Genomic DNA, 23,761 nt, shown 5'->3' with positions numbered 1-23,761 from the left:
TTGAATCGACAGAAAACCTCATCCTTGGTTTTCAAACAATAGATCCAAGTTTTCCTCGAGTGGTCATCGATGAAGGTAAGGAAATACTTGGCACCGCTGAGAGCTTTGACGAACATAGGTCCATAGATATCTGAGTGTATCAATCCTAGTACACTCTTGGCCCTATGGTTTCTCCTAGGAAATGCCGCCTTGGCATACTTTCCTAGAGCGCATTCCCTGCATACATCATCTCATTCCGTACTCAGATCCGGAACTCTTGTTACAATGCCACTGAGAATTCTCAAAGCTCCATGGTGCAAGTGACCCATCCTTTTGTGCCATAGTTCATTCAAGTCTTTGTCCCCATGACTGCCTATTAGTGCCATTGGAGATTCTAGTTGTAGTTTGTACAACAGACTACTTTTGATCCCGATATGCACTTTCTTTTTCCAGCTTGGGTGTTTGACATATACCTTTTCCTTGATGAAGTAGACGTCATAGCCCTTGCCTTGTAGTTGTGACATGGAAAGTAAGTTCATCCCCAATCCTGGTACATGCAGTACATTTGTGGCACAGAACCGCTCTCCCGATTCTGTCTAAAAATCTATGGTACCCTTTCCTACTTGAGTACACTTTGCCTTGTTCCCCATGGTCATCTGAAAGTTCATCTTCTCTTCTCGATATTCTGATAAACACTCCCTGATTCCCATCACATGCCATGAGGCTCCATTGTCTATATACCATACTTCTGATGATGCAACACTAGTCATGCATGCCACTTCTTCTTCCAACCTGGAAGCCAACATAAACAAATCGAAATCTCTCTCTCTCTTGCGCAATCTTCTAAAAATCTACGAGAGTCCCCTGAGGTGGATGCCTCTACATCGCGGTCTCAACCCATAACTGATTTTCACTTTTTATCTCTGATTACTCCCTCTGATACCATGTGAAAAATCTATCAATGAAGCAATTGATTTACTTTTCCTACTTATTTCATCATAAGTTATTCATGAAATTACTTCAACAAACATTAAAATAAATATTGCTGCAGATATCACACTGTAATACAGAAACAAACATATATTCACATGGACACAGTTATTTTGGACTAATGTCCCTGAAAAAACCCAATGTGGGAAAATCGGTGCAGCAAGGGAGGATTTTATTATTCAGCAATTTTCTAGTACAACAGGGTGCCAAACTGGCTTACCCACAAATAGACAAATTTCTAGCAGTTTTTCTGATCCTACGTAGGCCCTACTCACCTCTGTGTCAACCTACTAAGGCTCTGCGCAGCCTCTTTGGACTTCTGCATCACTCCTGCAGCCTCTGCGTGGATGATGCAGGCCCTTCTGGCTCTGCACAGTCTCTGCTGCCTCTACGTGCTTCCTCTGGCTCTACGTCAGCATCTTCTGCCTCTGCACTGATCTCCCGTCTCTTTGTTCCGTACTTGCTACCTCCTGACTGCTCTCTAGACCACTGGTTCAATTTCTCAGCAAACCCTGCTCCAGAAATTGAACTGACTGGTTTCCCTCAGTGTATCTTCCATGTGCCCCTCAAGCCTCCTATTATACTTTTCCTGTTTACATCTCAATGACCGAGATTAAATCCCTAATCAACAGCTAAGATTAGATCTGGCGTGATCCATGTATTTTGGACCATTCTAACACAGATTCATATTAATACACATTAATATTTTATTTTCCCTAAGTTTACACTTAGGGACTCCATTAATTATTTTAATATCACCTAATCTATTTAGAATCTGCCCAAACCCTTTCTGAGTATTGGAGATCTCATGTGCCCCAACCTCTCCACCAATTTTCGTGGCTAGAGCACATCCAATGCTACCCTAAATCAACAGAGGAAAACTCTTGGAGCTTGTACTTCATCACATTTTATAGGAAATCAAAGGACAATTGCAGCTACTATTCAGGAATTCTTGTGTTGTGAGTTTGTGATAATGTTTATTCTTTGTTATAGTTTTATATGAATGATACTTTCATCCTCACTTCATATCTATGATTTCAGTGACTTTCCTAAGAGGTTTTAAACAGAATTCTTAAGTTTTAAGCTCTGTTTTGTTAGGAATTTCATGTTTATGTCACCTATCTTCTAATAAATGAATTCATGCTTGTCATGCTCATTCTGATCTTCGCTTTTCCACCTTACACTACATCGACAGAACCCCAAAGTATCACAAAGGCATACCTACCCTACTCGTTTATATCTCTTGCAGCTGAAACCTTTGATCTTTCGACCTAGTTTCTTGATTTTCACTCCTAATCCAAAAAAACCCTAACATTTCAAAACCCCTGAGCTGAAATAACTAGCTTAATATATTTTCCCACTTCAGTCATCATTATTTGTGAGCTCATCGAGAGAGGCCTCTTTGGTTTGGTAGGGCTAGCTGCTAAACCCTAAGTGGTCTGAGGTGACCTCCTTCGATCTCCTTTCTCAGCCTTGGGATATTGTGGAGGATAACAGTTGGTAAGCTCATTTACTCGATTTCTCCAATGACTTGTTGTACTGGAAGGCTAGGGGACACATTGGATCTTATGCAGGATTGAAGATGGTCTCCATCTTGGGTTTGGTCTCCCTATACGGGATCCTAACCCTCTAGAGGGCTACATTGGCACATGTAGGGTGTGCGTTGAGAGCCAGGGCCTCCACAATAGTAGACAACACTCCATGGATCCCCGAAGATGTTCAGAGATTGCCCGAGATTCACCTATTGGACGAGGAAGATGCACCTGGTTCACCTCTGCCCAGCTAGCCCCACAGAGGTACCATGCACTTGGCAGTTGATCCAAGACTTGTAGGATGATGTGGCATCACCAACACTATCATCGGAGCCCTTACAGATGATCTGCAGGCATCTTCGACTCATTTGGAGACCCATGAGGTTATTATTGTGCCCCCACACCCACTCGGAGCACCATCTGTTTATTGATTGGAGAACAAGGGGCCAACCCCTTGTCCATCACTTTTGAGGGTCCTATTCTTCATTATGGCACTTACGGACCTCATTAGGCCTCTTGGAGGACCCTACGACATGGATTATTTATCATCTGACCTCTTAAGAGGCTTATTATTTCATTTGTGAGCCATTTTGGTGGGCTTGTCACTAAAAGTTAGGTTATTAGCACATTATCTTATTTTTGGGTCTTATGTAGGCCTAGGAGACTAATTCAAACTCCTCATTAGTGTATAAATACAAGTGAGGTAAGTTCATTTCGTCATCATTATACTTTGGATTGGATCTCTTCTCTCTCTTGAGAATTTCGCACTTTTTCTTGGAGGATGAATTGGAGCTCTATGGATGAATTTTGATGTTTGGATTTGGTTTATCTTGTCTTGGAGCTTCTCTATTGTCAAATTGTGGATGCTTGGATATGTTCTATTACATGTAAGTAGGGCTAATTGTTGCATGCATTTACTACTTAAATTGTGGAATTTTGTTTCTATATAACATCTCTCAATGTATGTGTCGTGTAATTTTGAATGAAATTTCCTAGGGAAATTCTATCAACGAATTCATCTTGATAATCCATCACCTTTTGCAAGTCGAAGTATAAAGCTACAAGGTTGCTTCCCTTTGCACTAGAAGGCAAGCGAGGTAGTCTTAAGGCCTCCTTGACTAAGAAACAAAGGTCCTCATTCATATCTATCCTAGACTCCATTCTCCCAAGGCCAAGGCACTAATCTACCAAGAGGTGGTCACTGAAAAATCAGCTCTTTTTCACCTTCTTCTAGGTCTAGCCAAGATGCGTCACCTAGGGCATCATTTTCCCGACAAAGTAGCCCTTCAAAAAGTTTGATCTCATAGTCTCTCCTGCGTTGGTGTGTCCTCAAGGCTTCCTCCAATTTTGAAGCCATTTTGACAGTGGAGTTGTGAGATAACCCAAGCCCTAGCTCCGAGATCAAACTTTGCTTTGGTATCCCCAAGGCTAGTGCCTCATAGGATCCATTTGACACCTTTAAGTAAAAATTCTTGCTTTGATCCTTTCCCCCTCCTTGCCTGGGTTGAGAACATCATTTGTTGCTAAATTCTTGCCTCTTAACCTAGGCTGGGTGCACTTGGTCCCGTGTGGTCCCACCCTTGAAAAGGCAATTCTTCAGGAACCATCTAGGGTACCAATTTCAATAAGGATTTTAGGGATTGAGAATCTCTTTCACAAGTCATATTCCCTAAACCTAACCCTCAAATCCCCACATCCTTCTCCTAGAAGACAATGTACCTTGCTTAGAAAGAAAGCAAGCTCCATTCTTAACCCTCTTTTGGAAAGGGATTGTTTGGGTCATTTTATATCTATTTTATCTATTTGTTGATTTATCCTTCATCTATGACTCCATATATACCAGGTCTCCTCCCATCGGTGAAAGTCTGTAAATAGTAGGGAGTCTTAGTAGAGATGACATTGGGCTAAGTATCCATTTGACCTTTTAGGAATCCCCTTTAGGTCCCCTGCTAGTTTGAGAAGTAACAAGCAACATTGTTGATTTGATTAGTAATAGGTCCTTTTTTCTTCACTGAAGATTCCCTCTACTCTCTTAGGATAAAGACTCATATCATCAATATAAGGCACCAACTACAATATTTTCTTTCCTCTTCATGGTTGAAGGTCGAAAAGTTTGCACCATGGAAGATTTAGTGACATGGTGAGAGATATATGCCTACTTGGCCCTTTTCTCTTTGTTGGATATTTTCTCCACCCTCTCAACTTTCAAGATAGGGACACATTTCATTCTTTGTCTTTTCCACACTACTTAAATCCAACTACATCTCTATCGAGTACCTCCCCTATTCAAGGCGCACTTTGGATCCTCCAACCACATGCTTCCACTCAACAAGACTATTAGGGAAGACATTTATTGACTGTACATACAGGTTACATGGATCTCTCCTTCCCAAGCACTCGACCCCAACATGGCCTTCTATTTTGGGCATCTTTTACAATAGAGTGATAATCCCATCATCCATCCAAAATATATTGTATGCCATTTGTCTCATGGTCTTAGGTTCCATGTCGAATAGTTCTAGTCTTGTTCATATTAGCTCAAATTGAGTTGGACCATTGTATATTGTTACCCACAACCAGTGGGTGACCCCTATAGGACAATTTTTCTCCTCGATTTGTTTTCAGGACAGCCAGCAAATCCTTGCAACCACGTGATAGCTCAATGTGCTTCAATTCTCCGCCACTTGAGCCAGTTGTGTACCCTTGCTCATCTGTCATGGTCGTATGTTTGAAGGTGGGCCTTTCGACCCAAAGGTATGATTTTGCATTATGTAATTGGGTGTTTATCCTTTCTTTTCTTGGGCACACTTGGGCATGGATTACTAGGGGGACTTGGAGGAAAAAATGGATTTGACTATACCCTTGTTCACTTACTTCAATTTGAGGAGTTAATCTTATATCCTAGTCCTATGGTATCTCCTTTATTGGCTACTAGCTTTAGAAGTAGCACTCCATGGGAAACCCTGATTTTGGTTGCATATACCATATATCTCTCTTTCTTCCACTCATTACAATCCCTTTTCGCATTTTCCCATCTAGGTCCACATTTGTCCATTGGGTCCACAAGGTGTTTGCCTCCCCTTCCCTTTGTCCACACCTTGGGTCATGCTCTGAATGATGCACTAAAGTTTGATGTACCTAAAAAAAAAGATAAAAGCATAATATGGCCACAGACAACAGGAAATGTACCACAAAATGCAAAAGTTGGACGGACAATAAGATTTAACACGTGGGCAAAAGCTAAACATGAGCTCTACCCCCTGTCATTATGGCCATCACCTTGGTACCTAGGGCCCTTATGAGTGCCCCTTTCGTCATCAAAGAACCCATGAATGTCCCAACTCCTTGTGGGCAATGAACTGCCCCACCTTAAGGAGGTAATCACTACTACATCTTACACATCATGCTCTCATCCCCTTTGAGCCCCGAGCAGTAAAATGAAGAAAAATCATTAAAAGGCAAAAGGTGAATGAAGAAGAGTGGAAAAAAAAGGTCGGGGTAACTCATGTACCACAATTGCTCCCTCTTTACATTCATACACCCAAGGTGTGGGCCTCTTTCATCATAGCTACCCTTGTAGCATGGCATGTGGCTTGGAGCCTCCCCTTTTGCCTCCACTCCGTTCCATCACTATTTCACATGACACCTGCCACTTGATGTGTGTAACTTGGACGTGTCATTCCTTTAGAGGTTGAAACCACCTAATAGGGTCCTTCGTTAACCTCTCTTGCCAAGGAAGGTAACACCAGTGCATGTTCAAAGCCCAAATTTTGGAAGGGAAAGCCACTATGAAGTGTCCACTTTTTCCCTTGGTTAGCAAGCTTATTTACTCAATTGCACTAATGAATCATTGTATTGGAAGGTAAGGAGACGCATTGGATCTTATACAGGATTACAGGTGGGTTTTCATCTTCGATTTGGCCTCACTATATGGGATCCAATCCCTCCAAAGGATCACAATGGCATTTATAGGGTGAGCACTGAGAGCCATGGGCCTCCAGTCTTGCAAAGCATTGATTGCCACAACATGGGCTTCTTCAGCACCACCACTTGCTTGCTCGTGCCCTAGTTATATAGAGATGATGATGCATTTGGACCATGTTGTCTAGCCAGCCACACATTGCACCCAACACTTGGTAGTTGATCTACGGCCCAGAGGAGGTTATGTCTTCTAGCCCTCATTGATGAAGCATCGACTTGATTATGAGCCACGTGGAGACCCATGAGACCCATTCGGAGCCCACAAAGCCCAAATATGGGTTGGAGATGTTTTGCAGCATTTGAAGGGAATCCCCCTCGTATTCATCATTCTTGAGGCCCTCACTCTCATCCTTAGCACTTGAGGCATGAATGCTACCCTTCTAGGCTTCCACATTAGCCTTGTGTGGGCCTAAGAAGGCTTATTCGATTTAATTTTTGAGCTATCATGGTTGGCTTGTAACCATGGGTGGGTTACTAGACATTTTAGGCATTGGAGGGGCTTTGTCTTTTCATTTTTGAGCTCATAACTCATGTATAAATAGATGAGACCTAGTCTGATTCTAGATATGATAACTTGGATTTCGATATCTTTTCTTCAAAAATTCGAACCTGCAGTGGTTTGACGAATTTGGATGTTTGGAATGCATTTTGATGTTTGGAAATTTTCGCTATCTCTCTTGGAGCTTCATTTGACATTGTGATGGATGGATATACTCTTCATTGTCTTGTAAGTGATATTTAATGCTATATTTCTGCATTTTGATTAATTTCTAATGCGTGGAAAGTTTTCTCATGGTTGTTCATGTGCCCTAATTCATGAAATCGGCCTAAACATTGAAGCTATTGGGAAATTTTGCATGTGTTACTCATGAATAATGAATGAATGAATGTTCCTAGAGGTTTGTTACATATCACATCCTTGAAACTCCAACAAGTGTCATCGAAGTCTAAATATCTAGAAGTCGTTTTCTTGCTGCTTCATTAGGGCTAGTGAAGTTGCTTCTTGAAGCATATAAACCGATAGCTTGTAGACTTGAATGTAAAAATACACGAGGTATTTGATAATAATAATTTATTATATATATAAAATGTATAAGTGATGAATGTTAAAATGAGGACCTGCATATATATACCTAAGCAGGTGTCCTTTCGTGACTGGGCATGTCTTTTAGACATGCCTTTTCACTTAACTTAATGACTACTTAACATATTAAATAGTTAATTATTTAATATTTACATTTATTAATTTACTTGTTATGAATTATATTCATGACATAGGTCCTTCCTTCAGAAGCTTTGTCCTCAAAGCTATATCGCTGGCAATTGTCTTTGCGGTTGTCGTCTCGGCATATGGAAACTCGCCGTCACTGGTGGCTCAGCTTCTATAATTCGCTAGTAACTCTATTTTGAGTCTAGGGTTATGTCTACTCTTGAAGCCAAGGTTATGTCTACTTTTTTTTTAACAAGATTTTTTTTTGTAATAAGATTTTTTGTTTTTTTAATTAAAAAAAAAATTAAATAAGATTTTTTTTATATATTTAAATAACTCCAATTTTTTTTATAACTCTAATAATAACTTTTTTTTAGATAGTCTTTCAAATAAATATGGCTTTTCAGACGGAGAGCACTGCAGCGGAATCTTTGGAGATTTCTCGCGTGAGCCAGGCAACTGAACAATGAACCCCTGAGTGCCCTCACCTGCACTGTACCTCGGCTACAGGAGACGGGAGGAAACGAACAGGAGCAGATTCAATGGCAATGTAGTGCCCACGCCTACCGAAGTGAGGGCCATTGCACGACACCTCCAGCGATTCGCAACAGCATCGGATTCCTGGATTAACAAGAAATGCGAGAGGAGAAAAAGGAACATCGACGAAGACAGCATTAGGGTAGATGGCCAATATGCTATCGGATCTGAGGCCTAGGACAACCTGTCCTCCTCGCACCTATACTATAGATCAGAGTCCAATATTGCTACCCTGGTAAGGCATTTGCATGGATCTGGGTTGACCCCTCTCACTATGGCAAGGCATTTTAATCTCAGATCCACCACCAATCCTCTAGATCTGGCATATAACAGATAGAAGGGCCCACACCAAGCCCAGATTTGGAGGCCTGCTCACACAAAGTCTCCCTTCTGCCCTGGATCTCAGCCCCAAAAGGCAGCGGAAGATAAAATACAGGTAGGTTTGTCGGAAGCCTAGCATTCAAAAATGTCGTCCCTTACAGCTCATGTACCAGATCCGACTAACAAGGAACTCAAACGCCCAAAAGATCTGAGGGACAAGCGAATCGACGGCAATCAAGAAGGCTGGTACAACACGAAGCACCGCGAGACAACAACGGGACAAACAGATCTGTTAAACTCAGGAAGCTAGGCAACAAACCCTGCAAGAATACAGAGGGACATACACCCAAAAGAAGAGGATCTGACACAAATCTTCATAAAAACCCTGGAAGGCAAGTCCGTATGCTGGAAGATCTAGGATGGGAGGAAAATCCAAGAGCTAAAAAATAGAACTCAGAACCAGCTAGGTATACCAGCACATCTGCAAATAATTATTTGTTCAGGGCACGGCCTACAGGACAATTTTACACTCAAGGATTATGGCATCAACACGGATACAACGATAACAGTTAATCTGCGACTGAAGCGGGGAAGTGTCAGAGCCAGCTCTAAAAGCACAGGTTCCTTCAAGGAAGCAGTCAAAGGCAAGGAACAAGCCAAAAGTACAGCAACAGTGGAGCTTCCAGGACCTTACATAATAGAAGAAGAATCTGAGAATCCCACACTCACCTTCGCCATGCCTGAGGTAAAAAATTTGTATACAGATCTTTATTCCACTTATGTCATATGTAGATTTAATGGGTTTTGGCCAAAATCTGATGCTCTACACCAATGGATTTATGAGGTCTGGTCACCAGAATATGAGATATACTTATGTCCAAAAGGTTTTTTTATAGTTAGATTCAGGACAGAACAAGAAAGAGAATATATTCTCAATAAGGGGCCATGGCTCTGGGGCAATGCAAGACTATTTATGTCCCCATGGTTTCTGGATTTTGATGCCAATACTGTGGTGGTATCAAAGATACCAATCTGGGTCAGGCTGCACAATCTCCCGCTACACTTTTGGCATCATAAAGCATTAATAGCTATAGGGAATGCTTTGGGGAAATACCTCAAGACTAACAAGGACAGAATCTCAAAGGGGATATTTACCTTCGCTAGGATATGTGTCGAGATAGATCTTAGTGAGGGGCTACCAGACAGCATCAATTTGAATTTTAATGACATACAATGGATCCAACCACTGGATTATGAAAACACAGCTTTTCGCTGCCGTGGATGTCTAGAAACAGGACACCTCCACAGTGTTTGTCCTAAAGCGAAGCAAACCCCCAAGGGAAACAAGAAGCAACAAAAACAACCAAAAGGATGGCAATATATAGCCCCCTTGGAGGAAGAAATCAATCATGCAGAAACAGCAGTACACCAAGCAGGAATTGAGGAACAAAAGAATCAAAAGAGCCCACCAAAAGAGGAGGACGACCACAGCATAACACACTTCAACCAACAGGAAAGGAAATAACGGGCACCAAGTGAACTCATGGATCAGAGGGATCCAAATCTAACAAAGATACGCTCACGGAAAACTAGCTTTCCATCGTAATGGCCACCCCCAACACTGGAGGTTGGCGTAAGGTGGAGAAGAAGAAGGGGAGAAAAGAACCATAGTCAACCTTCTCATATTTTTATTTTTTATTTTTTACTTTTTCACTTTTCTCTTTGTCTGCCTCATATCCTGTGAAAATAGGTACAGGCCATATGCATATGCTATTAAGCATCTACAAAATGTAATTTTGTCATTATGAATAAAATTACGACTTTTTCCACGGGAAAAAAAAAAAATCTTTCAAATAAATATATTAATATATATAACCGTATTAATATTATTTAATATAGTTTATATTTAATAATATATATAAGGTTATCAACCCATGTCAACTATGTTAAGGTTATTTTTTTTAATCAATCAAAATTAAAAAAAAAATAGATGTGACTGACGAACGTCACGCTTGAGTTTCAGACACGGTGTTTAATCGTGGAGAGTGCGGCATTTAATCTTATTGGAATGGCGAACGGTTGGGTCGATGAGAGACAGCGCTAGGTCTAGCAGATGGCACAGACAACAGGGATAGAGGGTGGAGTTTGTCGAGTCATTGAAACAGATTGGCCGAGGATGTCAGAAAATACTGAAGTGTGGAATATGATTCATGGCCTCCACGATGCGCACGATTCTAGCCATGTCATTCCTGTAGCAGCACCCAAAGAAAACTTTACGTAGTATGGCACCAAAACCCTTGGCGAGGGGCTGCATGATATCAATATCAAGAACCCAGTCCTACGTGATACCTGTAATCTCTGCAAGCTTAACTATCTCCCAACAAACGTTCACAATATGCTTGTCATCCCTAGCGTTAACAGTATTTGAGCCCTGCAATTTGTCGGAATAGAAATGGCGGGGAGGATTGGGGTCGAGGGTAGGGTCTGGTGGATGGCATCGTAAGACGTGTATGGGCAGACAGTGTATGTAGCATATGGGCCCCATTCGTTTTTTTGAACCCGACGGTGCAGACAAATAACTAATCTCAGCTACTCCATGTTTCTCAAACTCAAGATATTCAATCTCCTCATGAAGAATAAGTGTTGGGGTTTTAGGCAAGAAGAAAAAGCTTTTCTCAAGAGGATATAACACTCCATCTTCAGCCTTGAGGTTAGTCCTCAAAGCATAACCATCTTGACAACTACGGGATTTCCTAGGCCATGTAACTTTGGCCCTTGATCGCATTGTACCTGTCTTGAAACCATTTCCATATTTTCCATGTGTAGACTTTTTGGAAGAACAACCAAAGGAGACACATCGCCTCAGGCAGTCTGGATCCATTCCTCCTCCATTGTCTTGAATTAGTAATGTTGGACGGTTATCACGTGGGTTACTTATTTTGTCAATTGCAACGAATGTGGGTCCATTTTCTCTCTCATCCATTGCATTATCCAACAGCTCCGCTACAGCTCCTAGAGACCATTGATGAGAAGTAGCATTTGAGTGAAGGTACGAGGAACTCACTCGAACCATGTCCTCAGCCAATTCTTCATCTTTAGCTGAAGATAATGGTACATCAATGTTCCACGATTCCCAAAGGGTGTAGGACTATCAGATGAATCTTGGGCATGCTAGACGATTTGGAGTGTTGGATCTGCCTGGTCAGTCTGGCCATGCCTTGCACTCTGTGAGCTATTGTCACTGCATCCACATTGGCAAGAGGCCTTTTTCAAAAGTCTGGTCCAATACCCAATGTTTTAGGCATTTCTTCTTTGACAGCATATAACTATGGTCCAATACCCACTGCTTCAAGGATTTCTTCTTTGACAACAATTAACTGGGGTAACTGACCTGGAGTGGACTTTCACATTCCTGCTGCATTTTGATTTGAGGACTGAGAGGGTTCCCCCTTCTTAGAATCCCTGTGCAAATATATAAATGTAACTTCCCTTTTATCATCCGAATCAGTAATCTTCACATCTTCATCAATGTCTTCATAGTCATCTATGTTTTTAAGATCATCTACATTCTCATCATAATCTGTTTTTGACATAACCTCTTCAGAAATTTTGGTTCAAAAACCTCCTGCAGGTCTACATTCTCATCATAATCTGTTTTTCACATAACCTCTTCTGAAATTTTGGTTCGAAAACCTCCTGCAGGTTCCTTCTCTTGCTTACAATCAGGGAAGGACTTAGTTTTATCAAACATATCGACATTGTCATCAATCGGACTATTATCTAAGTCATTGTCTCTTTGCAAGGGAGGATATGTTGCCAAAAGGAAATCTGAAGGTTTCTTTATCAAGTGTCTAACATCTCGGGTATCAACACAAAAAATGTTAGTAACTGATTCACAGGCTCCTCCTAAAAGTGCCATGGATAGATTTAGTTCCCTTTCAGCTACCAATTCCTCTGACAGTAAAACACTCTTATTGATATATGCATAGCTCATTTTACTCTAGTTGAGAATGGCATCTGGCTGAAGACTAAGAGAAGTATCAAGTTTAGAATCATTTTCAAGAGCTAAGCCTTCTGAGAAATTCAGCGCATTATGATCTTGGTCTGCCTGTGAAACCTTGCTCAACGTATCTTGTTCAGACTTTCCACTATCATGCTTAGATTCTGAAACTAACATGTGAATTCCATTCTGACCTTTGCGTTGGCAACTCATTCGATGAATACCAACAACCTCTCTTTCACCTTTATTCCTATCAGAAACAGGGGCTGCAAATATGTCAGAATTTCTTTTCTGATCAATCTCGACCTCTGGCACAGTAATAATTGAATTGTCTTTACCCACCATGCATGTTTTCTCGAAGGTATTTACATTCTCTATATCTTCAAGAGCCTGTTGTTTCTGAAGAGCCACCGACGGCAGTTTTTTATTGTCAGCATCTTCTTCATTGTTATGATATTGTAAATCTCCTTGTTTCTCAAGATAATCCTCATCTACATCATCTTCATTTGGATCATCATCTTGATCCATGTCATTCTCATCCATATCAAGACCACCTTCATTGGAATCATTATCTTGATCTACATTAGCTTTATCTTCAACATTATAATTATCTAATGCTTCACCTTGTTTCGTTCCTTCACTGCCACTATCGTCTTCCTCTGCATAACTTTTCTTTAGACACGCTGAAATTTCTACACGTGATTTTTCTAATCACTAATATGCTTCTTGAATTTCACTAAACTGCTCAATGCATTCAAGACGTGAATGTAATGGCACATTGTGCTGCGAACAATGTTCAAAGACTCGCATTATTATATTGTGTGCCATGGCTCCGATATCACTAAAGCATAAAACCCGATAGCTTGTAGACTTGAATGTAAAAATACACAAGAGGTATCTGATAATAATAATTTATTATATATATAAAATGTACAAGTGATGAATGTTACAATGAGGCCCCACATATATATACCTAAGCAGGTGTCCTTTCGTGACTGGGCATGTCTTTTAGACATGCCTTTTCACTTAACTTAATGACTATTTAACATAATCAATAGTTAATTATTTAATATTTACATTTATTTTATTTATTTACTTGTTATTAATTATATTCATGACACTTCTAGGTCTCCTTGAAGAGCGAGTTGTCATATCAAGATTGTTTTGACTGCAATTCTCCCAATTGTTAGGCACTAATCTTAATCCTTGGTGATCTTTTCTAAATTGATATATCATTCTTCTTTAGACTCCTTTTACCTCTTTTCCTTGTCCCCTTAAGGATAAGGGGACCTCTCTAGGGCTTGGTGTGAAATCTATTAGAGGAGTGCATTTTGAAATTCGTTTGGACAGAATTCTTCCTTAGTTTCTCATCTAGTGATCCTCAAGTTTTGTGGATTTCCCACGGTAGAATCTCAGGAAATTTGATTCCCTAGCCTTCACACCAAGTGAGAACCCTAGAAGGTAATCCTTCAACTTGGGGATTTCTTCAAAGGCTTGTGCATTAGTATTTATTGAAATATATCACTCATAGCCTTTTCTCTCGCCTACATTGACCTTGGATCTATGTTGCAAGAAACGTGGTATAGAGGTCAGTTTCCGTACGGAAACTGGTACGAAATGCGGAAACGCATTTGGTATGGCCGTGAAACGCGTTTCCAGCCGTACTGCCACGTTTCCCGAAACATAAACGTGGCCAGTACGGCTGGAAACGCATTTCACGATCGTACAACCCACGTTTCCTCATTAACTTGTGTTTTGTTTTAATTTTATTTTTTTTTAATTTGTTTTTTAATTTATTTTTAGGGTATGTTAGTGACTTCTAGTTGCTTCTAGATGTGTGTCTAAAGTTATAAAAGTGAATTTTTGCCCTAGTGTTGATATGCAGTTCATCAGGAAGTTTGAGGCATATGCAATTCATGGTAATGTTAAATTCTTAAAGTAAAAGTGATATTCTCCTTTATTTTTCATTTTCATCCTTTTACTTAAATTTTTAACATTACCATGAAATGACTCGGGATGTTTGAGAGTGGTTTCGCCCTTATTGGATTTCATATGGAGAAAGTAGAATTTTAGATCTCACTCAAAATCCAGCAGACTTATCCGTTTTTCAGGATTTTAGGATTGGGGGGTTGCAATGTTTCCATTGGATTTTATCATGTACTAAGATATGGAACTTGTATTTAATCAAGAGAACCAAGCCCTCTATGTAGGGGAAACTCCCAATAATCAAGATCATGTAGGGTACTAGGGTATGAAACTTGTATTTAATCAATAACACTAAGGTCGTTCGACTATGTAGGAGGAGACTCCCAATACAACAGTGGTCCTTCTAAAGAATGGGATGTGGATGCAGAAAATCCTGATTTGGATCTCTCTCTTGCAGCCTTATAGTCTTTATTGTACTTGCAGCCTCATATATTAATATAAACAAAGGCTGATTTTGAGATTTGGATATATAATAAAGGTTGCTTTTGGATATTCCGATATTTTTATTTTCATTATGTGATCATTCATGAGTAAATGTGATGTAAATTGAATCTTAATGTTTAAGTGTAATAAATTATAATGTATCATTTATGCTTTATGATTGCACAGATATATATATATATATATAGATTCGCGTTTCCTCGTTTCCAAAATTTGGGGAGGTCGCGTTTCTTATCGCTTCCCGTTTTGGAAACTCGTACCCGTTTCCCCGTTTTGTGCAACCTAGCCTTGGATGAGCTCATATATCGCTAAATATCTTAACCCTAGGTCTAGTGTAGTCTTCCTTTCAAGGGGTTTCTCTTGGAAAGTCTTACTAGCTTCTCCCAAAGCTCGCACTTTTATTGAACCTTTCCATTTAATGAGCCACCTTGCCTGACTTCAAACCTATCCTAGATATATTTATCACAAGTGGGGAATAATGGGACTCCTCCCATCGTTGAAAATCCGAGAAGAGAAGGGGACTTAGGTTGTGGTGACAATGGGCCTCTGTCCCAAGGTGTTGTTGTGCCCTCTAACTCTTGCCTCTTTACAAGGCCTGCTAGTTTGTGCAGCAACATATCCCATGGGGGACAATTTGTCAGTTATAACACCTACAAAAGTTGTTTTAAGATTCAGAGAATCTCTCTCCATTCCGATCCACTACCCAAATATGAGATGTTTAGCTCCTTACATGCATGGGTTGGTTACACTCATACAACAAAGCTTACAAGTTTCCTCCAGATTTTCACATTTTCAAGTGAACCATCTCATTTTTCCAACCTAATTCTGCAACTGGCGGTCCTAAGTGATGTGCTGATGATCCAGTGACCTACGCATGAGAGACCAGAATGTTGAGAGCTTGTACTGCGACTCCCTATAGGGCCAGTCAAGTTACCATCAACAATGCACCAAACCTAAGGTTGTTAAGACTTGGGAATGAACCAAAGTAAAACAAAAGATGGAAATGTGCGTAACAATGCACAAATCAAAATGAAAATTTGCAGAAACTTGAGATTTCAGTGCGAGGAAAATGATAAAAAGAAATGAAATAAAGGCATCAATCAAAGAAGGTAAGATGAATACCAAAAGAAGGGTTAGGTACTCTGGATAGAATCTCCTAGAAGCAAGTCATTGTGCACATTGTAAGACAATAGTACCACATAGTACATATTTGGGATTTTGAACTCATTGCCACCAATTTAGTAGTTGGGCTATTACTTGCAGCTATTTGACCATACAGAAAAATCAAATGAGATCAGGAAATCCTGTCACATGCTAGATCAGGGTTAGTTGTTACTTACCCTTGACAAATGTCAATTTTTCTTTGCCAACACCTTTTCATAAATATGGCGTATGAAGATTATAGTTTCACATGTATTGGAAGTAGATTGACTACAGCAAAGCTATAGAGTTGAAGGATACAAGAGAATAAAACAAGAAAATAGTAATGCTACCAGTAAGATGGTTGTAATTGTAACTTTCATGTCATAGAGTAGTATTCTAAATGTTAAAATATTACCTTCAAAATCTTCATCAAAATCAATATCTTCCTCCTCCTCTCCTTCTGATTCTTCAATAGTTGGCTTGACACCCTTCTGCACAGCCCAATTAAGTTTACATTCTGATTCATATACAGAGTTTGCACCTACTCTAGAAAGAATTAAGAAACAACATAAAAGGATCTTTTAATTCAAGTTATAAATTTCAGCAATGGGCCTGCACATAAAAAAGAACGAATAGGACACAGAAAAGCCTGGTATGGAAATTTTCAAGACAGATAACAATGTCAAGCTAAGAATGAATTCACAAAAAATAAATATTTCTCCCAAATTGGACATGTACATAGTAAGGTTCAAAAATCGCAAGAAAAAAGTATCAACATGGAAGTGCCTTTGATTATACAATGGCTCAAAAAACACTAAAGGTTTTGGACATGAGGTATGCTGTTGTATTGGCATGAGTGTTAGTAACCACTGGTGTCTAAATTCTACAAGCTTTAGGTAAAAAGAATACCGTAACAAGGGCTCTTCCACTTTCAAACCATTGTCGTCCTGTTAATTTTTTCTCCTTGGCAGCTGTAAGAGAAGAATCTGGCATTAGCCTGCACATAACAATAAAAAATTATTTCAACACAAGAGAAATAAATTTAGCTCTTGCCAGTTTAATTTTGACAAAAATAGCTTATAATACAAAACCATATCAAAAAATTCCAAATAGGTGTTTCACAAGTAAGAGAACAATGTTTCTAAATCCTACTCAATAACTATCATCAAGCTGTGGTCCAGTGGTAAGCTGGAACATTTGTGATGCAAAGTGGCTAGGTTTTATCTGCAGTGAGCATACTGCTTCCATCGCAGTCATACTCCTATGTAATTTTAATAGAAACTATAGTCTTTTGGACATGGCATTCTAACCAAAGGTACTGCACTGGAAAAGAAAAGCCCATTTAGTAATTAATTTTTGGCATATAATAAATGAAATGCTCCACCGACTTTCTAGGACAGATTGATGCAGGAACAGGGAAATGTGTCTGAGTGATATGTGGAGACACCCCCCAAATTCTAAGAAATTTCAAAGGAAAAGTCAGGTCCCTGTTGCCACAAAATCTAGCAGGGCCCTAGGAGGGGAAAACCTAAGAGACAAAAACTAGACTAAGCGACAAGAATGGGTCAATGATCACTGTCACCTCAGTCAAGGTCCCCTACTCTTTACCGACTTTCACCAATGGGAGGAGTCTCGCTAGGAAGGGAATCACTTAGAATGAATAAATCAATGATTTAGGTGTGATATGATTCCACAAGGCCCATTCAAGGAGAGACACAACAATGGTTCAATGCTTCAAGGAAGCTAAACGCTCTCCAAGAAAGGCCTAGGAGGAGATCAAGACTTCGGTTTTAAGAATTATGATTATAATATGTATTCCTAAGATCAAGACTCCAAGTGATTGGATAGGACCTCTCAAAGAACCTCAATGTGATGTATTACCACTTCAAAGGGGTTCTTCGCTTCCTAGGAAAGACTTGCGCTAGACCTAGGGTTTTATGAATAATCGTGGGAAGAAATATTTCCAAGGTACTCACTAGATCAAGGCAAGGGAGGAAATAGGGCTTCTTATGATTTATTCCAATGAATACTAAGATCATACAACCATCAAAGAAGTCCCCAAGGTGAGAGAGAGACCCAAGTTTCCCCTCTTGGAGTGGCACCTAGGGCAAGCGATTTTATGGATGAAACTCAGGCGGCTTCCCACCAAACTTGGAGCGTAGGTAGCCTTGGGCCCTCAGATTCCCAAAAATTACCTTCCTAAAATTTTGTTGCAAGCCCTAGATTTCCGCCCTACCTTTAGGGGGCCGAAATTTAGGAGTAGAAAATATGGAGAAGAGAAGAGATGATCACAAAACTTCTTCGACTAGAGCCTAGTCCTTTAGACTATGGAGTCTTAGATGCATTACATTGGCCAATTTTGTCCCCAAGGAAGTCAAAAATTGCTGCCCTAGCTACCAACCTTCAACAATTACCTACTATTAGAAAATGGAGTTTCATGAAGAAAAATTACATTTCATCACTAGGAACATTCGTTGTGCGTTATATCATGAGTAACATATGCAAGAGCCAACCATATAGCTTCCAAAAAATTTCCTCAACAAAATTAGGGCACAATAGCAGTTACATTAATTGCAACAATTACATACATTAGACATTTTCAAGAGAAAGATTCCATCAACAAAAAGACTTACACGATAATCATGCAATATATCCATCCATATTAAATAAGTAGCTCCAAGACAAGATCAAAAATCGGCTCCAAATATCATAGTGCATCCAAGATACTCCAATGGCTTCCAAAGAAAAAGGGTGAGTTCTTTTACAAGAGAAGTATCCAAGTGATGATGATGAGTCTCACAAATGAGACTCACTTCTATTTATACAACTCCCTCTAATTCGAAATAGCCTAATGAGCCCCCAAAAATATAAAATAATGTGCTAGAAACAAGTCTTGGTCACAAGTCGACCAAGTAGCTATCACAAGTTATGAAAAACCCATCCATAAGTGAGCCGAATTAATGACGTCATGATGTGAAAGGGTTGTTGGAAGGCCTTGTTGCAGCACAAACTAGCAGGCCTAGTAAATAGGTTAAAGCTAGAGGGCACAACAACACTTTGGGACAAAGGCCCACTGTCACCACAATGGCACAACCTATGTTCCCTTCTCTTCTTGAATTTTCACCGACAGGGGGATTCCCAGTATCCCTCACTTGCGATTAACGTATCTACAATTAGATTTAAAGTAAGGCAAGGATGGCTCATTCTATGGAAAGGTTCAATTAAAGTGTGAACTTTGGGAGATGCTGGTAAGACTTTCCACAAAAAACCCCTTGACAGAAACGCTATACAAGACCTAGTGTTGAGATATTTGATGAGGTAATAGTTCATCCAAAGTCAAGATAGTTAATAGAAAAGGTTTTGAATGATACATTACTAAAGCACAAACCTTCAAGAAATCCCTAAGTTGAAGTGCAACTTTAAGGGTTCCCACTTGGTGTGATAGCTAGGGCGTCAGTTCTCTTGAGATTCCACCGTTGAAATTCGTTCAAAACTTGTTGATGCCTAGAGGAGACACTATAGAAGAGGTCTATCCAATCAGAATTCCAAATGCACTCCTCTACATAATTTTGCACCAAACCCTAGAGAGGCTTCCCTAACCTTAAAGGGATGAGGAAAAGAGAGAGAAAGAGGTGAAGAAAGGATAATTTTTCAAGTAGAATGTGATCACCAAGGATCCTAGCCCGTTGCCTATTGGGAGAAAATGGAGTCAAGATAAACCATTAAAAGGAAACTCGCTCTTCAAGGAGACCTAGAAGTGTTTTTTCTACCCTAGATGGAAGCAAAAATAAAATGACTTCTAGATTTGTATACTTTGATGACACTTTTGTGGAGTTTCAAGGATGAACATGCAATTAATCCCCTAGGAATATTCATTCATTCTTTGTCCAATGAGTAACACATGCAAAAATTTCCAATAGTTTTAAATGCTTCAAACAATTCACATTAATTAGGGCATATTTAGTCATAAGAGAAAATGCATTAGACATTCATTAAAACAGAAATGTATCATCATATAGCACTTACAAGACAAAGAAGGGTATATCCATCCACAAGATTTCCAAGAAGCTCCAAGAATGCCAGCGTAATTATCCAAACATCATAATTCATCAAAGACATCCAAATTTTGTCCTGTACTGCATGTCTGAATTCTTTTCTAGAGAATTCGAAGATCCAAAGTGATGATTTGAGAGAGTGTAGCTCTCTCTTATTTATAAATTCCATATGAGTTCAAAAATAAAAGTAAATGCCTCTCCTGTTGTTTTTCCACGGTACTAGAATCTAGTTTAGGGTCTTAGAATCACTGACACTACCAATCCAAATAACACAAAAAACTACTTTACATAGTGGAACAAAATACAACAGTGAATTTACTAGCGCACAAAATATAGACACCTTTTTACAATTTTCAACAACCCCACTTCGTTATATTAACAAACTGTAATACTATTGTCTAGCGCTCCCATACCATGGATAGTGGCCCTCATATATCCATTGATAGAAGAATACGGGAACAAGATACATTGGCAATCTACCTAATGTAGTCAACAATCACAGCACCTCTTGTCATACCTTGAACACAATTGTTGGTCTGTCTGCTCCCAATCTGCAGCTCCTGCCTCTATTGTAAAGTTTTGTAGATGTTCTATGCTAAGAGCAATTTCACTTTTCTCACAGCAATCATACAAGTAGTTAAGCAAAATGCAGATAGAACATATAAGCAGATCTTACAGAAGACAAATCAGAAACAAGAAAAATGTGTGTGTTCGTTTCGGCGGTCAACAGGATGCTTCAACCAGCAAAGTCTCCTTTGGTCAGCCAGCCCAGATGTGTCACAAGATCCCTCCAACTAGTAGATGAGTCAACCCAAGTCAATTCTACAAAAAGTCAACGCTGTCCTGAAAAGTCAACGCAGGGGCAGCAAGCTAAAAGTCAACGCAGCAGCAAAACGGTCAACCCTTTGACCTCGATTTTTGTGCCAGATAGTACGGCCTTCAAAAATCGAACTTTCCACCAATTTTCAGCTTGATTGGACGAAGCGTTGACCAAAGTCAACGCTGGTCAAACTTTCTGCGAAACCCTAGCAGCAGAAACCCTAGCAGCAGAAAATCCGTACGGTCTGTCGTCTTCGTCCTTCCCATGTGTGGCTGAAATTCGTCCTCCAGGTAGCGTACTCTCTAAGATGAGAGAGGAAGATGTGAGTTGAGTTGTGATAAAATTCTCTCCAACTTTTCCTGTATATATATCCATCAATGAGGGTGTGTGACACATCTGTTGGGCATGTGAGCCTACATTACAAAACTAGCTGACCTTGCACATATAATTTATTAAGAATAATAAATTCACAATATAAGTTCTGCTCATCCGATTAAGACTATTTTTATATGGATTTTACACCTCTCAGAAAGAGGAATCCAACAAAAATATTAGCCTCTTAATCTGAGCATCAGAACATGGAGTTTGGACCTAGTTGTCCAAATTTAACACTCCCTCTCAACTAGGGAGAACTCCATTTATTAGTGCAATCAACATCGTGAGTCATCCCGCCGAAACTTGCTTTGCTGGCTTCTTTATTTCAGAACAGAAGTGGGTCAGTCACAAAGACATCATTCCCCGACTGACATAATCAGTCCAGAGGTCCCAAACCTCACAAATCTTGATCCCAGATCAAGAGGTTGGACCATGCCATCCTAGATAGAGAGTACGGCAATCTCTGATGCGTCCATCAGTCTTTGCTAATAGTCTCTAGCTTTTCCACACCTCATTGGCCAAATGAGAGGTACTTCCCATGAGCCCTGAACTCAATGGGTAGGATGCATACGGGGCACAGATTAAATGAGTGGCGAACCAGCTCAATAATCACAAGGGTGGGGCAGAAGCATTATGAGTGCTTATAGCTTCGAGAAGCTATCCCCAAAGCCCCCCAGAGCTCCCAGAGCTCATTGTCCAACAGGACCCACATCATAGGGTCTTTCCACGACACCAAGACTCTCACGGAAGGTTAGGAACTTGACCTTCCCCAGGGGCTTAGTGAGAATATCCGCGACCTGCTCATCAGTTCCTATATGATCGAGCCTTACGGCGCCTCGCTGTACCATATCCCGGATAAAGTGGTACCTGATATCAATATGCTTGGATCGGTCGTGGAACACAGGATTCTCAGTCATACGAATCCCACTCTGATTATCACAGAGTATTACAGTGGTATCTAGCACATGTTGGAACAGCTCACTAAAGAGCTTCCTCAACCAAACTGCTTCACAACAGGCCATACTAGCAGCAATGTATTCGGCCTCCGCGGTGCTCAAAGCCACCGACTTCTGCTTCCTGCTCATCCATGAGATCGAAGCAGAACCAAGATTGAAACAGCATCCAGATGTGCTCTTACGATCCACCACACTGCCAGCCCAATCGGCATCAGTATATCCCGGAGTATCACACTCCCGGCAGTGTATCTCAGCCCATGGTTTATCGTGCCCCGAAGATATCTCAAAAGATTCTTGGCACCAACCCAGTGAAAATGATGAGGCTCAACCATCTGTTGGCTCAAAGTATTCACTGCAAAACATATGTCCGGACGGGTGTTCACTAAGAACATCAAAGCTCCTATGAGTTGACGATACTCAGTAGGATTGGCCAAGATAGGCCCTGCAGCGCTGCCACTCAACTTCTTAAAGTTGAGTTCCATTGGTGTCGACACGGACTTACAGTCCACCATCCCAAATCTTTCCAGAAGCTTCACAATATACTTTCCTTGAGAAAGGAAAATCTCTCCAGGTCTCTGCCAGACCTCTAGGCCTAGGAAATAGTGCATCAGTCCTAGGTCTTTCATCTCGAACTCAGCAGCAAGCTCCCTCTTACATTGATGAATGAGAGGGTCACCACCTGTCAGGAAGAGGTCGTCCACATACAGCACTGGAATGAGAGGCTTTCCTTCCACAACCTTAAAGTAAAGGTTTGGATCAGCATTGCTTCGAGTGAAGCCCAGCTTCATCAAGTAACTATCCATCCTCTCATACCAAGCTCTGGGTGCTTGCTTTAACCCATAGAGGGCTTTCTTCAACCTGCAGACATAAGTGTCTCGATCTTGAACTTCAAATCCCAGAGGTTGTTCTACATACACCTCTTCCTTTATTGCACCATGCAGAAAAGCGGTCTTGACATCCATCTGATGAAGACTCCATCCTTGCATAGCAGCAAGGGTTATGATGGATCGGATGGTGGTATATCGAGCCACAGGTGCAAATATATCGTCATAGTCAATTTTCAATCATCATGGATCTGCACCTCAATGACTGTAATGTTGCTCTCATTATACAGCATCACATTGCTACCCCAAATCAACAAGAATGACAGATCTGGTCTTTTCATTGTAATATACTCCTAGTGGAGATTCATATCTTCTTTGCTGTCTATGCATCATCACGCTGCATGCTACCCATGCTGCCTTTGCATCATCACGTTGCAACACTACAACACAGTCAGATCTGCACTAATTGAGGCTTACGATCACCCAATCAAGCCTCCAAATTTGCTCCCACAGGTTGCCCAACCATCTGATCCAAAACTGATCAAATTCCTTGACCCAACAAAAGGCATAAATTGTTGTTCCAATCTGTTTTCGCTGCTGCTCCTAATTGT

The 23,761-nt window shown here is 40.4% G+C and overlaps 1 protein-coding gene across 2 annotated transcripts in view; it reads right to left on the bottom strand.

Moving 5' to 3' along the window:
- Window positions 1–23,761, bottom strand: part of LOC149257413 (Ubiquitin-conjugating enzyme family protein) — a 310,163-nt gene that overhangs the window by 65,585 nt on the left and 220,817 nt on the right. The window contains exons 9-10 of one of the 2 annotated variants that reach the window (XM_089414286.1): window positions 17,030–17,117; window positions 16,536–16,608 (exon numbers count right to left, since the gene is read on the bottom strand). In XM_089414286.1, coding sequence (XP_089270412.1) covers window positions 16,536–16,608; window positions 17,030–17,117 — 161 coding nt within the window. Of the gene's footprint in view, window positions 1–16,535; window positions 16,612–17,029; window positions 17,118–23,761 lie in introns of both variants that reach the window. The other variant, XM_089414281.1, reaches the window with a different exon arrangement.

The sequence above is a fragment of the Pinus tabuliformis genome, chromosome 6 (genome assembly GCF_031772625.1).
Source record: "Pinus tabuliformis cultivar Carrire ecotype Pingquan chromosome 6, CPIR1, whole genome shotgun sequence".
In the NCBI taxonomy this organism is placed as follows: domain Eukaryota; kingdom Viridiplantae; phylum Streptophyta; class Pinopsida; order Pinales; family Pinaceae; genus Pinus; species Pinus tabuliformis.
This window is presented reverse-complemented; position numbering and strand designations above follow the sequence as displayed.